Source organism: Scyliorhinus canicula, chromosome 1 (assembly GCF_902713615.1).
Source record: "Scyliorhinus canicula chromosome 1, sScyCan1.1, whole genome shotgun sequence".
Classification (NCBI taxonomy): domain Eukaryota; kingdom Metazoa; phylum Chordata; class Chondrichthyes; order Carcharhiniformes; family Scyliorhinidae; genus Scyliorhinus; species Scyliorhinus canicula.
In genome coordinates, this window is record NC_052146.1 from 266,075,958 (window position 1) to 266,099,034 (window position 23,077).

At 47.1% G+C, this 23,077-nt stretch overlaps 2 protein-coding genes across 2 annotated transcripts in view; both read left to right on the forward strand.

Moving 5' to 3' along the window:
- Nucleotides 1-17,605, forward strand: part of mta3 (metastasis associated 1 family, member 3) — a 459,196-nt gene extending 441,591 nt beyond the window's left edge. Inside the window, exon 18 of the mRNA XM_038812863.1 lies at nt 17,536-17,605. Coding sequence (XP_038668791.1) covers nt 17,536-17,590 — 55 coding nt within the window. The 3' untranslated portion in view covers nt 17,591-17,605. The remainder of the gene's footprint in view (nt 1-17,535) is intronic.
- LOC119964496 (transmembrane protein 229b-like) lies at nt 17,593-18,087 on the forward strand. Its single transcript, XM_038794098.1, has one exon. It carries the CDS (start codon nt 17,593-17,595, stop codon nt 18,085-18,087), a length of 495 nt encoding a protein of 164 aa, XP_038650026.1.
- Nucleotides 18,088-23,077: the final 4,990 nt, after the last annotated feature.

The following is a 23,077-nucleotide window of genomic DNA, read 5'->3' on the forward strand; positions in this document are numbered from 1 at the left end:
TGTCTCTCTCTCTTGGGATAATTCCGAGGAAAAACATGCTTATTCTGTAACCTGTTTAGATGTGGTAATAATAAACTAATGATTAGTGATTTGGGTCTTAAATCTACATTTAAGCAACTGTTCGGATGCATCAGCAATTCTTCCTCCTGCCCCGAACATTTTCCACGATGCTTACCAGAGACTTAAGTGGTGTTATTCTCCACCAGGTTATGTAGAAATTGGGAAACTCAGTTGGGCTGAGAATCAGTTCCGATGCCGAAATCGCGGCGGCCGCTGTTTTCACTGCAAATCGCAATTATCATCACCTTGACAGCGATGCCAATGCATTTTGGAAATCACGTACAGTAAACGGCGTTAGCCTATCATTAGTGGGCCTGACCCGGTATTCCCCGGGCCTGTGAGATTCTCAATTTCCGATGGGCCGAATTCCCAATGGCGTGTTTCACTTCTGCTTTCAAAAATCTTGAAACCGGCAACCTGGCTGCTGAGGGAGAGAGAGGGAGTATGGAAGTGTCCAGCATCGTCATAGTGTTCTGATAGTTGTGCCGCTGGCTGGGGGGCTTCTGCAAGGGCCGTGGGGGGAGTAGCAGGAATGGCCAGGAGGTGGGCTGTGGGGTCGGGCTGGATGGGCATGGAACACCATTGCTGCAGCCGGCAAGACTGCCCATCGTGAATTTACTGCCACAGGTTGCATGGGTGTTCCCCCCCCCGGGGCACTCCCCTAGGTGCCCTCTGGCCTCAGTGACCCATCGATGGGATAGACATGCTCCAGCACAACCAGTGCCATCTTGTTAGCTGGAATGAGTGTGTGTGGGGAATCTAATATGTTGGCTGCAGCTTGTCAGCCTTCCGAGTTTCAAGCACGGACCTGGCGAATCCTGCACTGTTTTTCATTGGAATTGTTTCTGTTCCACGTGGCCCCTGTGCTAGCCCCTCCACAGTCATTGAATCGATCCAGATTCCGTGGCAGTTTTGCTGTCGCAAAAGTCCACAAATCCTGCCCCAGCGTCAACACTTAGTCTCAGAAACGGAGAATCCAGCCGATAATGTTTGAAATTGATCAGGTTTTAATTGGAGATCCATCTTTGTTGAATCTGTTTCAACAAGGTTATAAAGTGTTTCAATGCCTCTTTCAAGTGTTATATTGCCTGTGAGTGACATTCCAGTGCTGTCTTCAGTTCTTCTTTTTCCTTTGCACTATCCTCCAAGCTCACATTCCGGAATTGCACTTCTGTCAATTGGTTCTGAGACTCATCATGCTCTTTTGTGAGAACTTCTACTTCCTCTTATCATTCTAGGTTCGTGATTTTCATTTCAGCCATTTTATTTTTCAACAACTTGATGGCTTTCAGTATGTTTGAGGGGTCGGGTGTTTTTCTTCCGTGGTTTTCCCCTAGTAGCCACACTCCGGTGCCTGTTCGGGAGAAGTCAGAATGTCCAATTCACCTAACAGGCACTTCCTTCGGGACTTGTGGGAGGAAAGCGGAGCACCCGGAGAAGTTTGAAACACTATTACTTTGCCTTCAGTCATCATCAGGTTCTTCCCTTTGTGGGCAGCATGGTAGCATAGTGGTTAGCACAGTTGCTTCACAGCTCCAGGGTCCCAAGTACGATTCCCGACTGGGTCACTGTCTGTGCGGAGTCTGCACGTTCTCCCCGTGTCTGCGTGGGTTTCCTCCGGGTGCTCCCACAGTCTAAAGATGTGCTGGTTAAGTGGATTGGCCATGCTAAATTGACCTTAGTGTCCAAAAAGGTTAAGTGGGGGTTATGGGGATAGGGTAAACACGTGGGCTTGTGTAGGGTGCTCCTTGTAAGGGCTGGTGCAGATTCGATGGGCCGAATGGTCTCCTTCTCCACTGTAAATTCTATGATCTATGAGGTAGCTCAACAGTGGCACAGCAGTAGTCAATAAACACTTACGATTAATCTATACAAGACTCAGGTTCTCTGCATGAGACCTCCCGAACTACACGCAGCATCTTATAGCTATCGAGAAAACCCGAAACCTCACAGAAGCTGGAGCAAAGATTTGAACGTTGGAAGAGCATCATTTTGACCTGGTGAAAAGCATCAGAAGCAAAGGGGCAGGAAAGAGATATTGAGAGAGAAGCTCCAAAATAGGATTGAAAGCAGAAGGCAGAAATAGAACTCCTGGTGTTGCAGTTTCAGTAATATGTCGGTGTTTTCAAAAATATTTTTTTTCTGACTTCCAGAATGTTCGCTGCTTCTCTGGCGCAATTGTATGGTTTGCTGGGGAATAGCCATTTCTCTTTTGTAGCTTCACTAGGGATTTTCTAACCCTCTTTTTAAGCTCTATTCCCTCCACCACTTGATGGTTAATGTATTTGCCAAAAGCATTTAATATTACATCAAAGCTGGTTGAGGATTCATCAATGCACTGCATTAGGAATACTCCATCAGCAAGCTCACCAAACGATTATAAAAACTTATTAATCTGGACTTCTTCTGATTTTTTACTTAGCTCTGATGTACTCCAGTAGTTTTAAACATTTTCTTCTCTGGGAGACTCAATTCTGCATTGGATTTGACCGTTGCATGAGCTCAAAGTAGTCTGGTGAGGTAGATTATTGGTCCATGGTCATTTAATTTTAAATGTCCGTGCAGCTTTAAATGCTGTAAGGAAATCCAAGATGTTGCTGCAGTATGCTTCTTCCCTCAATAAAATTTCCCACACTTGTCAGTTTTGACAGGCTCCTGCAACAATGGCGTTCACAATTTCTTTGTTTAAAATTTTCAGCAGCAGTTCCCTGGATTGACAATTCTGGGTCTTGCCTGCACTATTTGAGGATTTTCACGTCTTGAAACCATCAGTTTCCAGCTTTTGCTGGTGTCTAAAATGGTGATTATTTTAAATGTATTTTATTTTTTTCATTTGGAATGGGCTCGACCACCACGTGTTCAGGCACTGAGTTGAGAGTCGAGCTGTTCAGAGTGTGTTTTAAAATGGCAATTCTGACTGATGTTGACTTAAAACCTTTTTTGTTAAACTACTTCTGGCTAAGAATTTTGTTTTTTTTTAAACTAATTCCTGCTAGGTCTCCTGAATCTGCACTCTTTAGGTATTGATGACAGACTTCCACGGGATTCAATGGAGTTTTCAGCTGCAGTGTGGGGTTTTCTTTCTCCCCTCTGCTTTCAATCCTGCTTTGGAGTTATTCTCTTGCTATCTCCTTCTGCCCCTTCGCTTCTGGTGTTTTTCGTCAGATCAAAATCCTGTTCTTTTTATTCTCCAACCCTTACATTTTTGCTCCAGCATCTTTGAGGTTTTGGATTATTCCGATATCTGCCACCATGTTGTAAGATGTTGTGTGTAGTTTAATAGGTCTCATGCAGAGGTCCTGAGTCCTGACTAGTTAGTGTTTACTGACTGCCGATAGCTATATACATTTATACAGTATAAGGTCTAAACTAGGAGGCGTCTCTATGCTTTCCTCTGCTCACACCTCTGTCCAGTCCAAGACTGCCTCTTTAGACTTGGATCATGTGTTCCTTTATATCAGTGTGGGTGGTACTTTTCCTAATCCATATTAACCCTTTCTATGCCAGACACTTATGCTACTTAATTGTGAGGTCATTCAAAATTCTGCTGTTCACTACTTAACTTGCAGCACAGAAACATGCATAGAAAATAGAAGCAGGAGGAGGCCATTCAGCCCTTCGAGCCTGCTCCACCATTCATTATGATCATGGCTGATCTGCGAGTTCAATAACTTGATCCCGCCTTTCCCCCATATCCCTTGATCCTTTTAGTTCCAAGAGCTATATCTAATTCCTTATTGAAATTACACAACGTTTTCACCTCAACTATTTTCTGTGGTAGCGAATTCCACAGATTCACTACTCTCTGGGTGAAGAAATTTCTCCTCACCTCAGTCCTAAATGGTTTATCCCTTTTCCTCAAACTATGGCCTCTAGTTCTGGACTCCCCCACCATCTGGAACATTCTTTCTGAATCTACCCTGTCTAATCCTGTTAGAATATTATGAGCTGGATTCACCGACCCGCCCCCCGCCCCCCCCCCCCCCCCCGGGTCGGAGAAGCCGGGGTGCGGGGGGGGTGGGGGGGGGGGGCAGCGTGAATCCCACCCCGCCACTCTGACGCCAGCTGCCGAATTCTCCGGCGCCGGTCTGCAGGCGGGGGCGGGGATTGTGCCGCACCGTTTGGGGGCTGCAGGCAGCCCCCCCCCCCCCGGCAATTCTCTGGGCCCCGATGGGCCAAGTGGCCACCCGTTTTTGGCCTGTCCCACCGGCGTGAAGTAGACATGGTCCATCCTAGCGGGACCTGGCTTGGAGGGCGGCTAGCGGGGTCCTTAGGGGGGGCGCGGGGTGATCCAGCCCCAGGGGGACCCCCACCAATCTACAGGCGGGCCTGTGCCATGGGGGCACTCTTTCCCTCCGCGCCGGCCTCTGTAAGGCTCCGCCATGGCCGGGGCGGAGAAGAAACCCCCTGCGCATGCGCAGGAAACATGCCGGCGGTTCTGCGCATGCGCCAGAACACACTGGCAGTCCTGCGCATGGGCCAACTTGCAGTGGCCCTTCGGCGCCATTTGGCGCAGCGCCAACCCCTCCAGCTCCGGCCTAGCCCCCAGAAGTACAGAGGATTCTTCAACTTCCAGGCAGCCCGACACCGGAGTGGTTCGTGCCGCACTTGGAGTCGGCATCGGGCCATTCCGCCAAGTGCGGGAGAATCCCACCCTATAAATTCCCATGAGATACCGCCTCACTCTTTTAAACTCGTTTGGGATAATAGATTGCCTTGTTACCGGTCACGCAATGTCTTAATTTTAAGATTCAGATCCCCTTCCTCATGGCAACACCCCTCCTTATCCCTGTAATCTTCTCCAGCCCACAACCCACTGATTAAAATATTCCCTATCACATCTCTTTTAATTTCCCCACACAAATGGCTTGCAGATGTTGCTGTTATCCAGTCAAACAGTATGAACTCCCCCTGCTGGATAAGGGGGAAGGTGAAAGTTCCTCCAGCACTGCGCCCTTACCTGTCTGAGACACAGTCACACCTTCAAGTCCTTGACCAGGCCTACACCACTACCTGACCTAAGGACCTGACTGCCTCCTGGATCAAAGTGCCAAGTTAACTCTTCCCCCTCCATGGATGTCCCACGGTAACTTCATGCTCTCCAATTTTGAGCTACAGTTCCTCAAACTGCAGATACTGTAGTTACTGAAGATTTGCCGTAACTTCCATGGAGTGACGTTCGCAGCCGGATTGATACTCCACTCAGAGTTACTTATCCTGAAACTCAGCCACATCTTCCTCATCCGAACTTCCCATTCGGGCCTATTGAGAAAGTGTGCTGGGTTCCCGAGGTTCCCCACCTTTGGGATACAACGCCCCAGAGCTCATGGTTGCTTGGGATCTTACTGGTCTTCATCAACAGATGTAGTTATGTCACACCGCCACCTTAATCATCATAAAGTGTTTTTTATATTCAATTTCCAAAGGTTTTATATCCTTGTTATCTTTAGTTTAACTTATTAATCAGTTTTTGATATAATAAAGTCATAGTTCCAGTTCTTAGCCAAAACCACTGCCCAGCTTTATGTACAACAGAAGGTTGCTGCCTGCTGAGCAGTGAATCCATTCCCTGATTATTCTTTGCTCTCCTTCTCTCTGCTCCTGTCTCTTTAATCCCCACTTCCCTTGACCTCTGGTCCCACTCTCACTATGCTCTTACACCTCTGCCCCAGTCCCTTTGTTCCCCACAGCTCTCTGTCTCTGGTCTCACTCTCGATCTGCTGTCAGACCTCCACTTCTGTGCCCTTTATCCCTGTCACCCTTGGCTGATGGTTCCACTTACACTGGCTGGGACTGTCTGGCTCTGATGGTTCTTGCTGCGGCGGATGTGGCAAGCCAGCCAAAAAGTCAGTTGACTTCAACGTGACTGGAAGATCCCGGTGGCAGGCAGGGCTGGAAAATTTCATGCCCTGTCTTTCACACAGTTAGTGCAGTGTGTATACTCCGATCAACCCCCCCCCCCCCCCCCCCCCCCCCCCCCCCCCGGGATGGTAATCAGGGTTCTATGTGTCTCGTACAATCCCAATGATTCATTTTAAATGGGTCTATCTTCGGAAACAGGCAGGCACTTTTGAAAACCAAAGCTGAAGGCCCCTCTCAAAATGGTCGCAGCTGTAATGAGGTTGAGAACAGGAATTGTGCTGCCATTTTAATTGTATTATCATCATGTTTACATCACCTTATAAGAAGTTCAATTCTAACCCAGGGTAATCTGTGATAGCATGCCCTGGACAAATAACCCTTTCATACTCACTGAATCATAGGAGTTTCATTATGTGGTAAGTTACTTTGAAAGACATAATTATTGGACATGTTTAATCATTGAAAGTTATTTACAGAAGGAGCAGTATAATTGAGTTAATAAAGCAATACAAATACAACTGTAAGGAACCAGTTCAAACTAGTAAGATGAGCTCATTTGAAAACTTTTGTGCAGACCAGCCAGTCATAAAAAAAGATGGTGTTGTCAGACTTCTTACCGTGCCCACCCCAGTCCAACGCCGGCATCTCTACCACATAAAAAAAGATGGAAAGTGGAGGTGAGGGTGGGAGGAGGAAAATTTACCAAAAAAATTAAAATGACAGAGGAGGGGTTGATAAATACCTAGCATGGAAGGTGAAAAACCAACCTCACCAGAGGTACTGCTAATGTTGTCCTGTAATTGTGCACGAGAACCGGGTTTTTCAAACTGCGGATTGGGAGGGTCGCAGAGCGATTGGTCACGGCGTTCCCGATCGCGGCCGGCTTTTAAATTGGCAATGCCGACCGTGACTGGCTTTTAAATGGAATGATGCAGTCTCCCGGCTAGAAGCAGTGGCAGAGAGCAGGTCACTTGTCCGGCATGTACACTGGCATCACAAGCCCTGTAGCTCCGTGCGTTTGGCGTGAAATCAAGGGGAGAGACTCTTCCATTTTTTTGCTGTGAGCAAGGAAGGCAACAGGAACAATAAAGATGTATTGTTTTAAACAAAGAAAAGCTGAAATCAGGAACAAAGCAGTCTAAAGATGATATCTTGAGGTATGGCTTTGTTAATTCTGCCAATATAAATCATGGTGCAAAGCCCAAGTACGTTATGTGCAAGGAAGTACTGGCGAATAAAAGTTTTAAACCCTCAAACCTTCAAAGGCAGTTGAAGACTAAGCATAGCGAGTTCGAGGACAAACCTCTTTGATTTTTTCCGAAAAATGCAACGAGAACTTAAATCATCAGCTGAAGTCCTTAGCAGAAATGTAACTTTGAATGACAAAGCAAATGAGATTGTGAAGGCCCAAGCAAGCTCACTTGTCACATTAAAGTTAAGCAAAAATGGTGTGTCGTGAAGGTTGCCCGTTGTGGGTCATGAAGGTCGTCCGGTTGGTAAAAGTGGGTCCCGGGAAAAAAAGTTTGAAAAACACTGCACTAGAAGATGGGCTGTAATGGCTCAGAATTTCCTAATCTACTGATATTCCCTTGCTATTTATGACAAATCCCCCCTTTATACCCCCACTGCTTGCTTCACTAATACCAGGAAGCATGGTCAATGTGCTTGCTTCGTAGTACCATGGGACACGATGTGCTGCTGCACTTCCAATAATGTTGTTCCCTAGCATAATATTTACTCTCACTGTGGTACTACATTCCTCACATTGTTCATATGTATCCTAGTTTTGGTGAAAAATGTAAAAAGAATCGATCTATCTCATTGTTCCCAGGATACAAAGCCAACAAGACTTAATAGTGCAGGAAGGTAATGAGACATGCATTGCCTGTTAGTGATTAGGAATATATTAGTTACATTATAGTCTAAGATTAGCAGTTTAATCTTTATTTATAATGAAACATGGAAACAAAACACTGATTTCTTCTGGTAATGATGGAAAGAGCTGATTTGATTAGCAGCCATTTTTATTGACCCGAAACATGAATAGGATGAGAAAGAATAAACAAAGTGAATTTTATACCTTTTATTTGAAGAATGTATTTTATTCCAAACATGTTCAAAAGTACAAAAACATAAATAAACTGGAGAACATTCTCCACATCTCACGATTTACAGTTTGTACAGGTTTTTCCCCCTTCCACCCCTGCGATGAACAATTCCTCAAACATGGTCCTGAACAATCCCCACTATGTCTCAAAGCCCTCTGCTGATCCCCTCGATTCAAACTTAATGTTCTCCAATGGGAAAAAAGCGGTACATGTCCCCCAGCCAGGCCGCCACCCCTGGTGGCGTTGTCGACTGCCATTCCAGCAAGATCCTTCGCCAGACAATTAGAGAGGCGAAGGCCACAACATCGGCCTTCCGCCCCTCCATCAGCACCATAAATTCTGATATCCCCAAATTCTCCAACATAGATCCTGCCCGGCCTCTAACCCCACAATCTTTGGTAGCATCCTGGACACCCCATCGCAGTATCTCGCCAACTTCTCACAACCCCAGAACATATGGACGTGGTGCGTTTGTCCTCGCCCACACTTCTCACACTCATCTGCCACTCCCTGGAAGAACCCATTCATCCTCGCCCAAGTCATGTGCACCCTGTGTACCACCTGTTAAGCCAACCAGGGGCTGGTTTAGCACAGTTGGCTAAACAGCTGGCTTGTAATGCAGAACAATGCCAGCAACTCAAGTTCATTTCCCGCACCCACCTCTCCGAACAGGCGCTGGAATGTGGCGACTAGGGGCCTTTCACAGTAACTTAATTGTGACAATAAGCTATTATTATTATTACCTTAAACTGTATCAAACGCACCCTCGATGGTCAAATTCAACCTGCGCAGCATCTCAGTCCACACTCCCCATCCTATCTCCCCCCCCCCCACCAACTCCTCCTCCCATTTCTCCTTGATACTCACCACTTGTGCTCCCCCTGCCACCCCTATAGGTCCTCGATCCTACCCTCCCCTTCCACGTCCAGAAGAAACAACTGTTCCAAAAGGGCATATTTCAGCAGCTTGGGAAACCCTCCCCATTCCTCCGTGCAAAGTCCCTCACTTACATGTACCTAAACTCACTTCCCTTCGGCAGTTGCACCCTCTCCCTCAGCTCTTCCAGACTTGCAAACCTCTCCGCCAGATATAGATCCCTCGCCCTCACCAGCCCCACCTCCCATATATGCCATTGTCTCCCACGGCTTAAACCCATGGTTCTCACACAACTGTGTTAACACCGACGTCCCCATCATCCTAAAATGTCTCCTCAGCTGGTTCCACACCCTAATGCTGGACTATAAGACCGCGCTCTCAGTATACCTCATCGGTGCAGAGTTAGCGCTGCTGTCACCATGGCATCAGGTTGAAACCCCTACAGGACTCCTCCTCCATCCTAACCTCTCTCCTTCCCACCATCGCTTCACTTTCTCCACATTCGCCGCCCAATAATAGTGCAGCAGATTCGCTAGCACCAACCTCCCTTTCTGCCTCTGCCTCTATAGCAAGGTGCTCTTTAGCCTAGGTACCTTCCCCATCCATACACCTCAGAGATTTTTACATCTATTTTTAATGAGGGCTAGAACTGTGTGCATTGTTTTAGTGCGGGAGTGCAAAGCAGTTTTAATTAAAGATACACAGTTTTGACACCAAAGTGCACAATAATGCTTCTGGAGTGGCCTGGTATCAGCAAAAAATTAGGCTACCTCCAAAATTTTAACCACCTATTATGTGACCATACTTTTCTGTCGCCCTTTCTTGAAGATCCGGATGCTATGCTTTGGTTTTATAGATGCCAGTCGCAGTCCGATATCTTGCTCAATTTCCCGTTTTTCCTTTATAAATTTAGAGGACCCAATTAATTTTTTTCAATTGAGGGCCAATTTAGCGTGGCCAGTCCACCTAGGCTGCACATCTTTGGGTTGTGCGGGTGAAACCCACGCAAACACGGGGCAAATGTGCAAACTCCACATGGACAGTGACCCAGAGCCGGGATTGAACTTGGGACCTCGGCGTCGTGAGGCAGCAGTGCTAACCACTGTGCCACCGTGCTGCCCTCTGTTCTTCAATCCTAAGATAAGTCAGCCAGTTGGCAAAGTACTTGCCAATGTGGGGCCATTGGGAGAGAGTTCCACGATTCTGACCCAGCAACTGTGGCAACAACGGTGATATAGTTCCAAGTTAGAACGTTCGTTCAGTGAGCATGGAAGGATTATTTCTCCAGAACATGTTATCCCAGATTATCCTGGGTTAGATCTGAAATTTTTGCTAGGTGATGTAAACATGATGATAACAAAATAAAAATGGCAGTGCAATGCTCACCAGCCTTTTCACATACCCATTGTAGCTGCTGCCATTTTGTGCCGGATGTTGGTTTGGAGGGGAACTTGCAGGCAGTAAAGCTCCCATGCATCTGCCTCCCTTGATTTTTGGGGTGTTTGAGGTGGCAGGTTTGAAAGGTGCTGCCAAAGGAGATGAGTTTCTGCAGTGCATCTTGTAAATGGTACACACTGTTGCCACTGTGCATTGCTGGTGGAGTGGGTGAATGTTTTAGGTGATGTTTAAGGTCCGTCAAGCGGGCTGCTTTGTCATGGGTGGCATCTAGCTGCCTGAGTGTTATTTGAGATTCACTCATCCCAGCCAGTAGAGAGTATCCCATCATATTCCTGACTTGTGCCTTATAGGGCAGCATGGTAGCACAGTGGTTAGCACTGTTGCTTCACAGCGCCAGGATCCCAGGTTCAATTCCCACCTTGGGTCACTGTCTGTGTGGAATCTGCACGTTCTCTCGGTGTCTGTGTGGGTTTCCTCCGGGTGCTCCGGTTTCCTCCCACAAGTCCCGAAAGACGTGCTGTTAGGTAATTTGGACATTCTGAATTCTCCCTCTGTGTACCTGAACAGGCGCCAGAGTGTGGTGACTAGGGGCCTTTCACAGTAACTTCACTGTAGTATTAATGTAAGCCAATGTGTGACAATACAGATTATTTATTTATTTATTATTAAAGGTGGACTGCTTTCGGGGAGTCCGGAGGTGAATTACCTGTCGGGTTTACAGCCTCTGACTGTCCTTGTAGCCACAATATTGATTTAACTGGTCCTCTTCAGTTTCTGGTCAATGGTAATCCCCAGAATGTTTGTGATGGATATATGGCATTAAGGAGCAGAGTGGCGTAGCGGGAGCCTGCTGGGTCCATACTCCAGAGGTCGATGGATCAAAACTATTCTCTGATATCCACTATTAGGCGTAGGTCTAAGGGCGGCACAGTAGGACAGTGAATAGCACTGTTGCTTCACAACACCAGAGTCCCAGGTTCGATCCCTGGCTTGGGTCACTGTCTGTATGGAGTCTGCACATTTTCCCCGTGTCTGTGGGGGTTTCCTCCGGGTGCTCCGGTTTCCTCCCACAAGTCCCCAAAGACATGCTGTTAGGTGAAGTGGACATTCTGAATTCTCCCTCTGTGTACCCGAACAGGCGCTTGTGTGGCGACTAGGTGTTTTTCACAGTAACTTCATTGCAGTGTTAATGTAAGCCTACTTGTGACAATAAAAATTATTTTTAAAAACTCTGCCACTCCCATCCATCTTTACACAGCACGAGAGCAAATCGCAAAGCCCGGAATGACAAAATGTGAAGATCAGGAGCAGGATTCTCCGACCCCCCCGGCTGGGTCGGAGAATCGCCGGGGGGGGGGGGGGGGGGGGGGGGCGTAAATCCTGCCCCCGCCGGCTGCCAAATTCTCTGGCACCGGAGATTCGGCGGGGGTGGGAATCGTGCCGCGCCGGTCGGCGGCCGCTCGCAGCGACCCCCCCCCCAGTGATTCTCCGGCCCGCGATGGGCTGAAGTCCCGCCCGTTCTATGCAGGTCCCGCCGGCGTAGATTGGAGTAGGTCCTTTACCGGCGGGCCCCGGGGGGGCGTGGACCGATCTGGCCCGGGCGGGTGCCCCCATGGTGGCCTTGCCCGCAATTGGGGACCACCGATCCGCGGGCGGGCCTGTGCCATGGGGGCACTCTATTCCTCCGCTCCGGCCGTGTAAGCCTCCGTGATGGTCGGTGTGAAGATGAACCCCCCCCCCCGCACATGCGCGGGAATGACATCAGCAGCTGCTGACGCTCCCGCGCATGCGCGGATCCGTGCCGGCCAGCGGAGTCCCTTCGGCCTCGGCTGGCGTGGCGCCAAAGGCCTTCCACGCCGGCTGGCAGGGCGCAAACCACTCCGGCTCCGGCCTAGCCCCTGAAGGTGCGGAGGATTCTGCACCAGTTGTTCCCGCCACTCCACTGCGCCGTCTCTGCTCGCCCTGCCGATTCCAAGAGAATCCCGCCCCAGATTCTCCACTTTTTGTGTAATTAATCCTCAGATGAGATGAGGAATTTGCAATTCATTTTCCTGTAGTGGGCAATTAATTATCCTTTCGCGGCAGAGAACCACTAACAATAGTTTATCTTCCCATTCCCGTAGCATTACCTTTGGTGTCCACGATCAATCCTTTCCCCCCTCCTCTTCCTCATCTGCAAGTTGCCCCTTGACGATACCATCCACCCCACAGTGCCAGTTTTCACATGTACCCTGACGTCACCCAGCTCCACCTCACCACTATCTCTCTCAATCTCTTCACTGTCTCCAAATTAGCAGGTTGCTTCTCCAACATCTGGTAGTGGAGGAACAGAAACTTCTTCCAACTAAATCATGGGAAAACTGAAGTCAATGTCTTCTCTTCTCAGCACAAATTCCATTCCCTAGCCACTGACTCTGTCCACTCTCTAGCTGGCAACGTTCTGAGGCTCAACCAGGCTGTTCACAACTTTGGTGTCATATTTGACCCTCAAGATGAGTTTCCGATCCACTTATTCATGGGATCAATAAATCCTTCTCCCTGCCTCAGCTCACCTGCTGCTGACACCCTCAACCGTGCTTTTGCTACCTCCAGACTTGGCTATTCCAACACATTTCTGGCTGACCTCCCAATTTCTACCCTCCGGTCATCCAGCAATCTGCTGCCTGGGTTCTAACATGTACCAAGTCCTATTCACCCATCACCCCTGTGTTCGCTGACCTAATGGGTTCATAGTTAAGCCTCAATTTCAAAATTCTTTCCCTTTTCCTGAAAACTCTTTGTGGCCTCGCTTGGCCCTCGCTCTGCAACCTAACAATCCAAGATTGCGCTCCTCCAATTCCTGCCTCTGGAGCGTCTCTGATTTTAATTGCTCCACCATTGGTGGCCATGTTTTCGGTTGTCAAGGCCCGAAGCTCTGGCTTGGTGTCAAATGTTGTTTGTTAACATTCCTGTGAAGTGCCCCAGGGGGCATTTTACCATATTGAAGGTACTCTATAAATATAAGGTTTTGTTATTGCCAGCTGATGGTTGGTACTGGGTGTTGCACTATTCCCTCCATTTCCTTGTGAAATTAATGCCTTCTGGCCATGGGCTGGAATTTGCTGCCTGAATGATCAAACAGATCACTGGTCCAAGGCAACAAAAACTAAAACAACATTTAAAAATAAAGCGTACCAAGTTAAAAGAATCATTTTACATTGTAGAAATGTGAACAGAAATGCTTCTGTAATTCTGAATAATAACTACTCATTGTTAAAAAGTTATTTTAAGTTGGGGATTTATTACCTGATGATGGAACAGTTCTGTTTTTCTTTCGTATTGGATGAAATTCTCCCAGTGTGAGAGTTTGTTGAGTGTGAGTTTTGTTCCAGATTCCTACGTAACTCAGTTAGTACATTAGTTACTGAACCATTCAGGGCAGTAAATCTTCAGGTTTTGTTGTTGACCTGTGTTCAGTTAGCTCCTTTCAGTAGTCGTGGTAACCAGGGCATGACAAATGGCCTTAGTGCCCTGATCACTTTCTTCTGGAAAGCATATACATGGATGCTTTGTTTTAGGAAAACACTGGACCTGACTGTGACGCCTTCTGTAGTAGAATGGCTCGATGCCAGGCACTGTCTGGGTGGGCTCCCACCTGTAGAAAACTGAAGCCAATATTGGAGCTGGCACCCACAGAACCATATCCCAGAACCCACCAGCAGTCAGGAGAGGAGAGAAGAAAAATGGAGGAACACACAAATTTCATTTCATTCCTATTTGCAACTCCTCAGTGTCAATAGCATTTTAATTTTATTTTGTACAATCAATAAAAAATTTTAACAAGTGAAAATCCAACAAGCAACCACCGCCTGACTGGATTTGTTTGATATTCCAGTACACAAAGTCTGGTGTAATCTTGTGATGGGACCTGGTATTTACTGAAGAGAGGCAGTGCTAATAAACTCCATGTTAATAATTTACAGAGACACTGGTCTTTACAAAAGGAAAAGGTTACTACTACATTACAGTTAAAGTGGTGAACATGGTGTGCTGAGAAGAGCATGTGGATGGTGGAGCCGATAATTATACGGGGAACCAAATTTGAGGAGCTGCATCCAAAGAAAGGCGTTGAACTATGCAGTCTGTGGCTGAGGTCTGAAGGCAGAGCTGCAAAGTGGAAATGTGAAGGGTACGTGGTAGGGATGGAACCATTGGGTTTGCTCATAGATGGCTCACAAGGGAATCAAAGGCTGGGGTAGTGTCAGATTAAACGTCTGTCGAACATATGAAAATGGCAGACAGGAAAAGACCAACTTAGTCCGTCCCGTGCAGCCCATCACATGAGAAATGGGATAACTTAAGAATCACTGCAGGCACAAGTGGGGATGTCCACTGACACCTACAATGACTGGTGTGACTTCTGAATGAGCAGCAGTGTTGTAAGTGCGCTAACCTAAATAATTGGATGCGATACATTCCAATGATAAGAAAAGAAACTGGCCTTTCAGGATATTTTATTTTTCTTTTTGCCCAGTAATATATTTTATTACACGGCAAGTTTAGTTCAGTTTAGCCTGTTTAGCTCAGCTGGCTGGACAGCTAGTTCGGGATGCAGTTCAATCCCTGTGCCGGCTGTGTTTATTCATGAAGGTCCCGCCTTCTCAACCCTTGCCTGAGGCGTGGCGATCCTCAGGTTAAACCACCACCAGTCAGCTCTCCCCCTCAAAGGGGAAAGCAGCCTATCGTCATCTGGGATAATGGCAACTTTATATTTATTTTACAAGAAAATAAACTGACATTTCAGGATATTTTTTTCTTTTTGACCGGTAATATGTTTTATTAAAACATATTAGTTAGAATGGTTAAAATTATTTATTTGTATCGAACACAGATGAGACAATTATCATTCAATCCTAAAACATGTCTTGCTATGAGTATTGATTTTAGACAAAGATGACATTAAAAGTGCGCTTTTAATTTGGGCTCACTTTTTAATTTTTTAAATATAAATGAGAGTACCCAATTCTTATCTTTTCAATTAAGGGGCACATCTTCTTGGGTTGTGGGGGTGAGATCCATGCAGACACGGGGAGAATGTGCAAAATCCATACGGACAGTGACCCGAGGCCGGGATCGAACCCGGGTCCACAGCGCCGTGAGGCAGCAGTGAGTTTTGAGAAAGTTGGGAAGAAAATGTTATTTCCACTGACCAGGATATAAATTCAAGTTCATCAAAATAACTTTTAATTTAACCACAAGGCTTTGTAGGGACGTGGAAACTTTAGCAGGTGGAACTGGTGAAAACAAAGTCCAAGAAATATATAGACAGGAAATACAGTTACTACAAATGTCTCTCAGTGAACCAGCGCCAATGGATAGAGGTGAATAGCTTCCTTCTGCGCTGTAAGATTCTATGATCTGTGATTGTGACATTCATAGGTGATGTGTTAGGCAGGTTGGCTCGACGTGGAATGCACTTGATGCAGTGTGGCGAGAGACAGACCTCTAACACTGGAGAAGATCCAACACGGTTTTATTCAACGTTATAACTAATATACATGATCAGCTGTGGGTTGACACTATACTGAACTGACTGGAGACCTAGTAGTAGCCTGACCAGACTTACTAGCTACCGCATGGTGTTTGCACTTGCTAGCTCATAGACTCTGACTGTCTCGGTCACTGGGTCCCGAGAGAGCGGGAAACCTAGTGCCCTCTGGCCTTACAGTGGTAGTGTCCTGTCTGGTGATTGGCTGCACTGTGTTGTGTGCTTACTGGTCATCCTCTGTGTCAATCACTGCCTGTCTGCACTTCATTATATACAAGAGTGGATAATATGACAATAGGGGCCAGAATTCTCCAGTCATTGCGACTCAATTTCTGCATCGGCAGCGCAGCCCTGCCAATGGGTTTCAAAGTGGCACAGGTAGTTACAACGGGAATTCCCATTGACAATTGGCGGGAAGATAGAATCCCGCCGCTGGTGAAAGGCGTGCAGTCGAGAAACACGTGGCTGGCAGACCAAATAATCCAACCCAGGACCTGGCTTGTTTATCACAGAAACACAGGGAACTGTTTGGAAGTGATTTTCCAAGATGGCGCTGGAGCGAGGCGACTTTTTGCAAGCTGTGCCCAGCATACCCTCTAATTCAATAATTTACTCTCGTTCTAAGCTTCTGGAACTTCATTCTAACTGTTTTAAACTCTATCTCGTATTAAGTTGATCTTTTCTCTGCATCCCAGTTATGACTGTAACACTACATTCTGTAGTCTCTCCTTCCTTCCCTATGTACGGTATGCATTGTCTGTATAGCATGCAAGAAACAACACTTTTCATTGTATACTAATACATGTGACAATAATAAATCAAATCAAAGGAATTGTCATCAATCTGCTATAATTGTAGGCTAATTGTGTGCCCTGTAGAAAATATCTGAGCTTGAATTCTCATGGGGAAAAAAATATAGAATTTATGGATCACAAATAAAGACAATCACTTGTATAAAGCAAATATGTGGATTGTAAATTTGTTACAATAAAAGTGTGACTGCATTCTATAGGAATGAAATAAACTATTTAATAAGAAATAGCAACTTGTTTCATTGGACTGCACTTCCAACAGGTTAGTTGTTATTTCAAATGTATTAAACATGAACAGATTTCATAAATCATAACTCTGATTTGAACAGGAAAGAAATTAAGATACCTTATGGTTGTCAGACAAGTGAGGAGGAAAGGTAAGTGAAGATGTTATTTCAAAGCCATAAGATTAAGGACGTTATTCAATGTGAGTTTTCAGAAAACAATTGACATTACTCTCATGCCCTGCGCCGTCACTATAATGAGATGGATACAGGTGAAGTAGGCTATTCAACTCCTCTTATCTTATCATTCCTGACTACCACCTCTCTTCACCCCCAAATAATGCAATGTTTCTTAACTCCCTCCAGGTTTTTTGCCTGCACTAATCTACGCTGAAATCCAGTCCTTGGGCTGATTATTATTTGTGCAGCAGATAACATTTGGAGTTTAACGGGGTAAATTAAATCACTTGCGAATATAGACTGATTAGTGTGGGGCTCATAAAGTTTGCGGTTGTGCTTGTCCATTTCATTTCCAAGGCACTTTGTCTTCTGCTAAGATGTTGCCGTTCAGTGTTTAACAGTATTTCTGTAGTTTTGCTTTATTGGTCCTTACAGAGTGACCATTCTCCCCCTCATGTGCCATTAACATTATCAATGTTCTTTTCTAGTTTGAAAGATACAACAGTGCCAGGAACAGTGGAATTTGCAATCAGAGGCTGCTAAGCATGATGGAAGCTCTCACAACATTTTCCAGATGGTACCTATATGCTATACACGGTTACTTTTGTGAGGTAATGTTCACCGCTGGATGGGAATTCGTGGAAAGTGCAAACTGGAAATTTCCAGGAGTTACCAGTGTGTGGTCCCTCTTTATCTACGGCACTTCAATCCTCATTGTGGAAAAAATGTACCTTCACCTTCGGGCAAAGTATAACATTCTAATAAGGTGCTTGATCTATACCCTCTGGACATACATCTGGGAGTTTATGACTGGTTTTATTCTCCAGCAGTTTAATGCCTGCCCGTGGGATTATTCCTCTTTCCGAGGGAACTTTATGGGGCTAATTACTCTTGAGTATGCAATGCTATGGTTCCTTGCTTCAATAGTTGCGGAGCAGATGGTGATTAAGAACACTTTACGGTTACGCTTTGATGGACAGCGAGCGACTGAGTCAAGTCAGAAAGGATGCAAAGAATATGTGACTCATAAAAAACACTAGTCATTGTAAATGTATTGGCTATGGCTAATTATTTCAACCTTTTTTAACTTACTTAAAATCCATCAATTAGTTTTATTATTTGCCTTTTGTTTTGCTTTATTTTTAGTAATTTATTCCACATTATTTTTTGTCTTTTTCTGGTTTTCTCGCTCTCCATTCCCAAATGTATTGGCTCTTGTTCCAGTTCCATTTTGTACGAGCAGAAACCATCTGGCAGTTTGCACACATGTACATTCTTCATGTATACATCTTGTTTATTAAACCACACTCTTAAGCATCCCTAATTTAAATTGCTCCACCATTGGAGCCAGCTCCTCATTTGCCTAGGCCTCAAGCTCTAGAATTGCTGTGCCAAGCCTCCCACATCTCTACCTCATTTTCTTCCTTTAAGACATTCTTTACAGCCACTTCTTTTTCAAGCTTGTAGGCATCTGACCTAATGTCTCATGATGTGGCTCAGTGTCATATTTTCTATTATAATGCTTCACTGGGGGCGGCAGGGTGGTGCAGTGGTTAGCACTGCTGCCTCACGATGCCAAGGACTCGGGTTCGATCCTGGCCCCGGGTCACTATTCATGTGGAGTTTGCACATTCTCTCCATGTCTGCGTGGGCCTCACCCCACAACCCAAAGATGTGTAGGGTAGGTGGATTGACCACACTAAATTGCTCCTTATTTGGAAACATTTAAAAATTGCTTCTCTGATGTGCCTTGAAACGTTTTTATTATGTTGAAGGTGCTGATTGTAAGTTATTGTTCTTATTCCACCATGCGCTGCATCACAGATGAATCTGGTCCTGTCTTCACCCCAGGCCCACACACTTGCCTTTTCAGCAGATATCAATACAGAAACATGCAGCAGCAATGTTGTTGGATTTTTCTCAATCTTGTTTTCCAGTCAGTGAGACTGATCTGACCGAGATATCTCCAACCTACATTGAATTCTAATCTGAGTGGTATGGCTGAGTGATGCACCATCAGGCAGGAACTGAAAAAACTCGGCAGCCCCATATGTAGAAGCCCAAAGACATATACTCCTGAATTATCTACTTCTTCAAGTATCCACCCAATTCGTCTTTAATTGGGTGGCACGATAGCACAGTGGTTGGCATTGTCGCTTCACAGCTCCAGGGTTCCAGGTTCGATTCCTGGCTTGGGTCACTGTCTGTGCGGACTCTGCATGTTCTCCTCGTGTCTGCGTGGATTTCCTGCGGGAGCTCAGATTTCCTCCCACAATCCAAAGACGTGCAGGTTAGGTGGGTTGGCTATGCTAAATTGCCCTTAGTGTCCAGAAAGGGGTTGGGTGGGGTTACCGGGTTATGGATATGGGACAGATTTGTGGGCTTAAGTGGGGTGCTCTTTCCCAGGGCCGGTGCAGGCTTGATGGGCCGAATGTGGGCAATTGGGACTAGCTTAGTGGGAAAAAATTGGGTGGCATGGACAAGTTGGGCCGAAGAGCCTGTTTTCATCTGTGAACCTCTATGACTCTAAGTTAGCTTTGCCCTTAAACATTTTGAGTACAAATACATTCTTGCCTCCTGGAACTCCTGCAGATCTCAAAGAAATGTGATACTACCAGGGATCAAGTGGCATCCTGATTTACCTCATCTTCCCTTCTACTCTTGGTCGTCTCCTGCCCTGTGAATCTTGTCCTTCGCTTGAGTTTCGCAACTTGGCAAAAGCCCTTTGAAAAATAAGACTTTTGCACAGGTAATGTTTGCCCAAATTCCTGGAAGGAATGGAAAAAGTGGCTAAGTGTGACTGAAAGTAATGATTTTTTTTATTGTTTAACCTGGGTAAATTGACATGTGTATGTGTCAGAGTAGATTTTTAAACCTTGGCCCAATTCTTTTTTTTCCCAATTAGGGGGCAATTTAGCATGGCCAATTTACCTACTCTGCACATCTTTGGGTTGTGGGGGGTGAGACCCACGCAGAGACGGGGAGAATGTGCAAACTCCACACGGACAGTGACCCAGGGCCGGGATCAAAACCGGGTCCTTGGTGCCGTGAGGCAGAAGTGCCAACCACTGTGCCACAGTTCCCCCCCCCCCCCCAAGACTCCTTGGTTAGGGGCCCTCCCACAGAGATCCCCTGGATAGGGGAACCCCTCCGAGACAGCTTTGACAGAGTCATCCAGACTCGAAATGTTAGCTCGTTCTCTCTCCACCGATGATGTCATTTTCTGTCTTTGTTTCAGAGCAGGACTTGTGATGTCAAAACCGGATGACTGTGGCACTCACTAAATACATTGATAATTATTAATTGCAGTGATGTTATGAATTGATAGGAGACTTTGAATTGAATAAAATTGTTAATCACAGCAAACTGGTTGAAATCAACAGATTTAATCACAGCAGGGTGGGAAGATGCCCTTATATGGCTAAACCAATGGATGGCAACTTGGGAATATGCCAACCAACCAAAAGCCAACCATGCATCCAACTAACCAATCCGCATCCAGAAGATGATTGTGCATGAGCTCTTTCAAAAATTGTATTCTGTATTTAAACTCCTGAAAAGTTCAACACAGCAGCGCTGAAAATAGAACACGGAAGATACACATCAATGGAAAGCTTTTGTGAAAACCAAGCATGAAGGTCTTGGTGAAAGATCAATCCTTAGTGACCTCGAGGCCTCTCAGATTGACCACCTGAAGGATCACTGTATGATTTGATTGAAACTGTTCTGCTTAAAATTCTCCATATAGATGTCGGATTTAATGCGTGATTGTGCCAATCAAAATTCTCGGTCTCCAAATCTAAGAAAGAGGTAAAAATCACCTCCAGTTTTGGTGAGTCACGAAGGAGACTGAGTCACTGACACAATGGCTAAATGATGTGGAGATGCCAGTGTTGGACTGGGGTGAGTACAGTAAGAAGTCTCACCTGAGGAAGGAGCAGTGCTCCGAACGCTAGTGTTTGAAACAAACATGTTGGACTTTAACCTGGTGTTGTAAGACTTCTTACAATGGCTAAATCTAAAAGAATATTGATGCCAAAATTAAAGTGTTAGAACCTTGCATTAAGGAGATAACTGGAGGTGAGAATTCAGTGGAAAATGCTGGCGAATGGCCTCTCAGCAAGCCACGAATAATGAAAACCATGTGGCTCTGGGGGCTATAAGGCAAGTTAGAGACAAGAGCAGAAAATCAGATCACTGGAATTATAGACAGCGAGAGTCCAGAGGAATGTTGAAACAGAGATGCAGTAGTGAACAAGTTGATGAGTAATCTCACAGAAGACCGTGACAAGTCAGAATGAGGAAAGGATAAATGGGAGTGGATGGAATTGTATCAATGTCAGTTGGCAGAATGTAAGTGTAAATGTAATGAATGGGAGGAGGAGAATAAACATAACATAGAGAGGGCGGACAGGTCAGAATAGGAAGTGAAAGATCTAAACGTTGCCTTTACGATGTCATGAAATGAATCACACAGTAAAGTAAGTGAGAGTTCCATGGGTGCCTCCCAAGGATTCCCAAACTGGGTTCCATGGTAGCCTTCCAGGGGTTCCTCACGGAACCAGGCTAATTGATACAATTTGAGTTTCATGCTGTTTCCAGCTTATCTAATCAGTGGTTGTATTCTGGAGAATCAAACCTATGATTGGCCTTCGAGGGGGAGAGAGAGAGCAGGGTCTGCAAAGAGGGGAGAGCGAGGCCTGCTAAGAGGGGAGAGTGGAGCCTGCGAAGAGGGGAGAGTAGGGCCTGTGAGGAGGAGAGAGCTGGGCCTGTGAGGAGGGGTGAGCAGGGCCTGTGAGGAGGAGAGAGTGGGGCCTGTGAAGAGGGGATGGTGGTGAGGTGTTCTTTGTGTTTCTAAATTCAGGATGGTTGGCGTAGTGTTCATAAAGACCACAAAATAGTGGTTGATTTAGACATTTCATGAATCCTTGCAGTTCTTACATTTATGATAATGTCACAGGTGGGGCCTGAGCAGGAGGGGAGAGCGGGGCCTGCGAGCGGGGGGGAGACAGGGCCTGCGAAAAGGGGAGAGCGGGGCCTGCGAAGAGAGGGGAGCGGGGCCTGCGAGGGGGGAAGAGAGCAGGACCTGCAAAGAGGGGAGAGTGGGGCCTGCAAGGGGGCGGGGGGGACAGAGTCTGCGAAAAGGGGAGATCGGGGCCTGCGAAGAGAGGATAGCGGAGAGCGGGGCCTGCGAGGGGGTGGGGGTTTGGGGAGAGAGCAGGGCCTGCAAAGAGGGGAGAGCAGGGCCTGTGAGGAAGGGAGAGTGAGGCCTGTGAGGAGGGGAGAGCGAGGCTTGTGAGGAGGGGAGAGCGAGGCCTGTGAGGAGGGGAGAGCAGGCCCTGCGGAGAGGGGAGAGCGGGGCCTGCGAGTGGAGGAGAGAGCAGGGCTTGCGAAGAGGGGAGAGCGGGGAGCGGGGCCTGCGAAGAGAGGAGAGCGGGGAGCGGGGCCTGCGAGGGGGGAAGAGAGCAGGACCTGCAAAGAGGGGAGAGCGGGGCCTGCAAGGGGGCGGGGGGGGGGGGGACGACAGAGTCTGCGAAAAGGGGAGATTGGGGCCTGTGAAGAGAGGAGAGCGGGGCCTGCGAGGGGGTGGGGGTTTGGGGAGAGAGAAGGGCCTGCAAAGAGGGGAGAGCAGGGCCTGTGAGGAAGGGAGAGTGAGGCCTGTGAGGAGGGGAGAGCGAGGCCTGTGAGGAGGGGAGAGCGAGGCCTGTGAGGAGGGGAGAGCAGGCCCTGCGGAGAGGGGAGAGCTGGGCCTGCGAGTGGAGGAGAGAGCAGGGCTTGCGAAGAGGGGAGAGCGGGGAGCGGGGCCTGCGAAGAGAGGGGAGCGGGGCCTGCGAGGGGGGAAGAGAGCAGGACCTGCAAAGAGGGGAGAGCGGGGCCTGCAAGGGGGCGGGGGGGGCAGAGTCTGCGAAAAGGGGAGATTGGGGCCTGTGAAGAGAGGAGAGCGGGGCCTGCGAGGGGGGTGGGGGGTTGGGGAGAGAGCAGGGCCTGCAAAGAGGGGAGAGCGGGGCCTGCAAGGGGGCGGGGGCAGAG

Coding starts and splice junctions, on each gene's coding strand:
- LOC119964496 (XM_038794098.1), top strand. CDS start 17,593: ATGATGGAAGCTCTCACAACATTTTCCAGATGGTACCTATATGCTATA.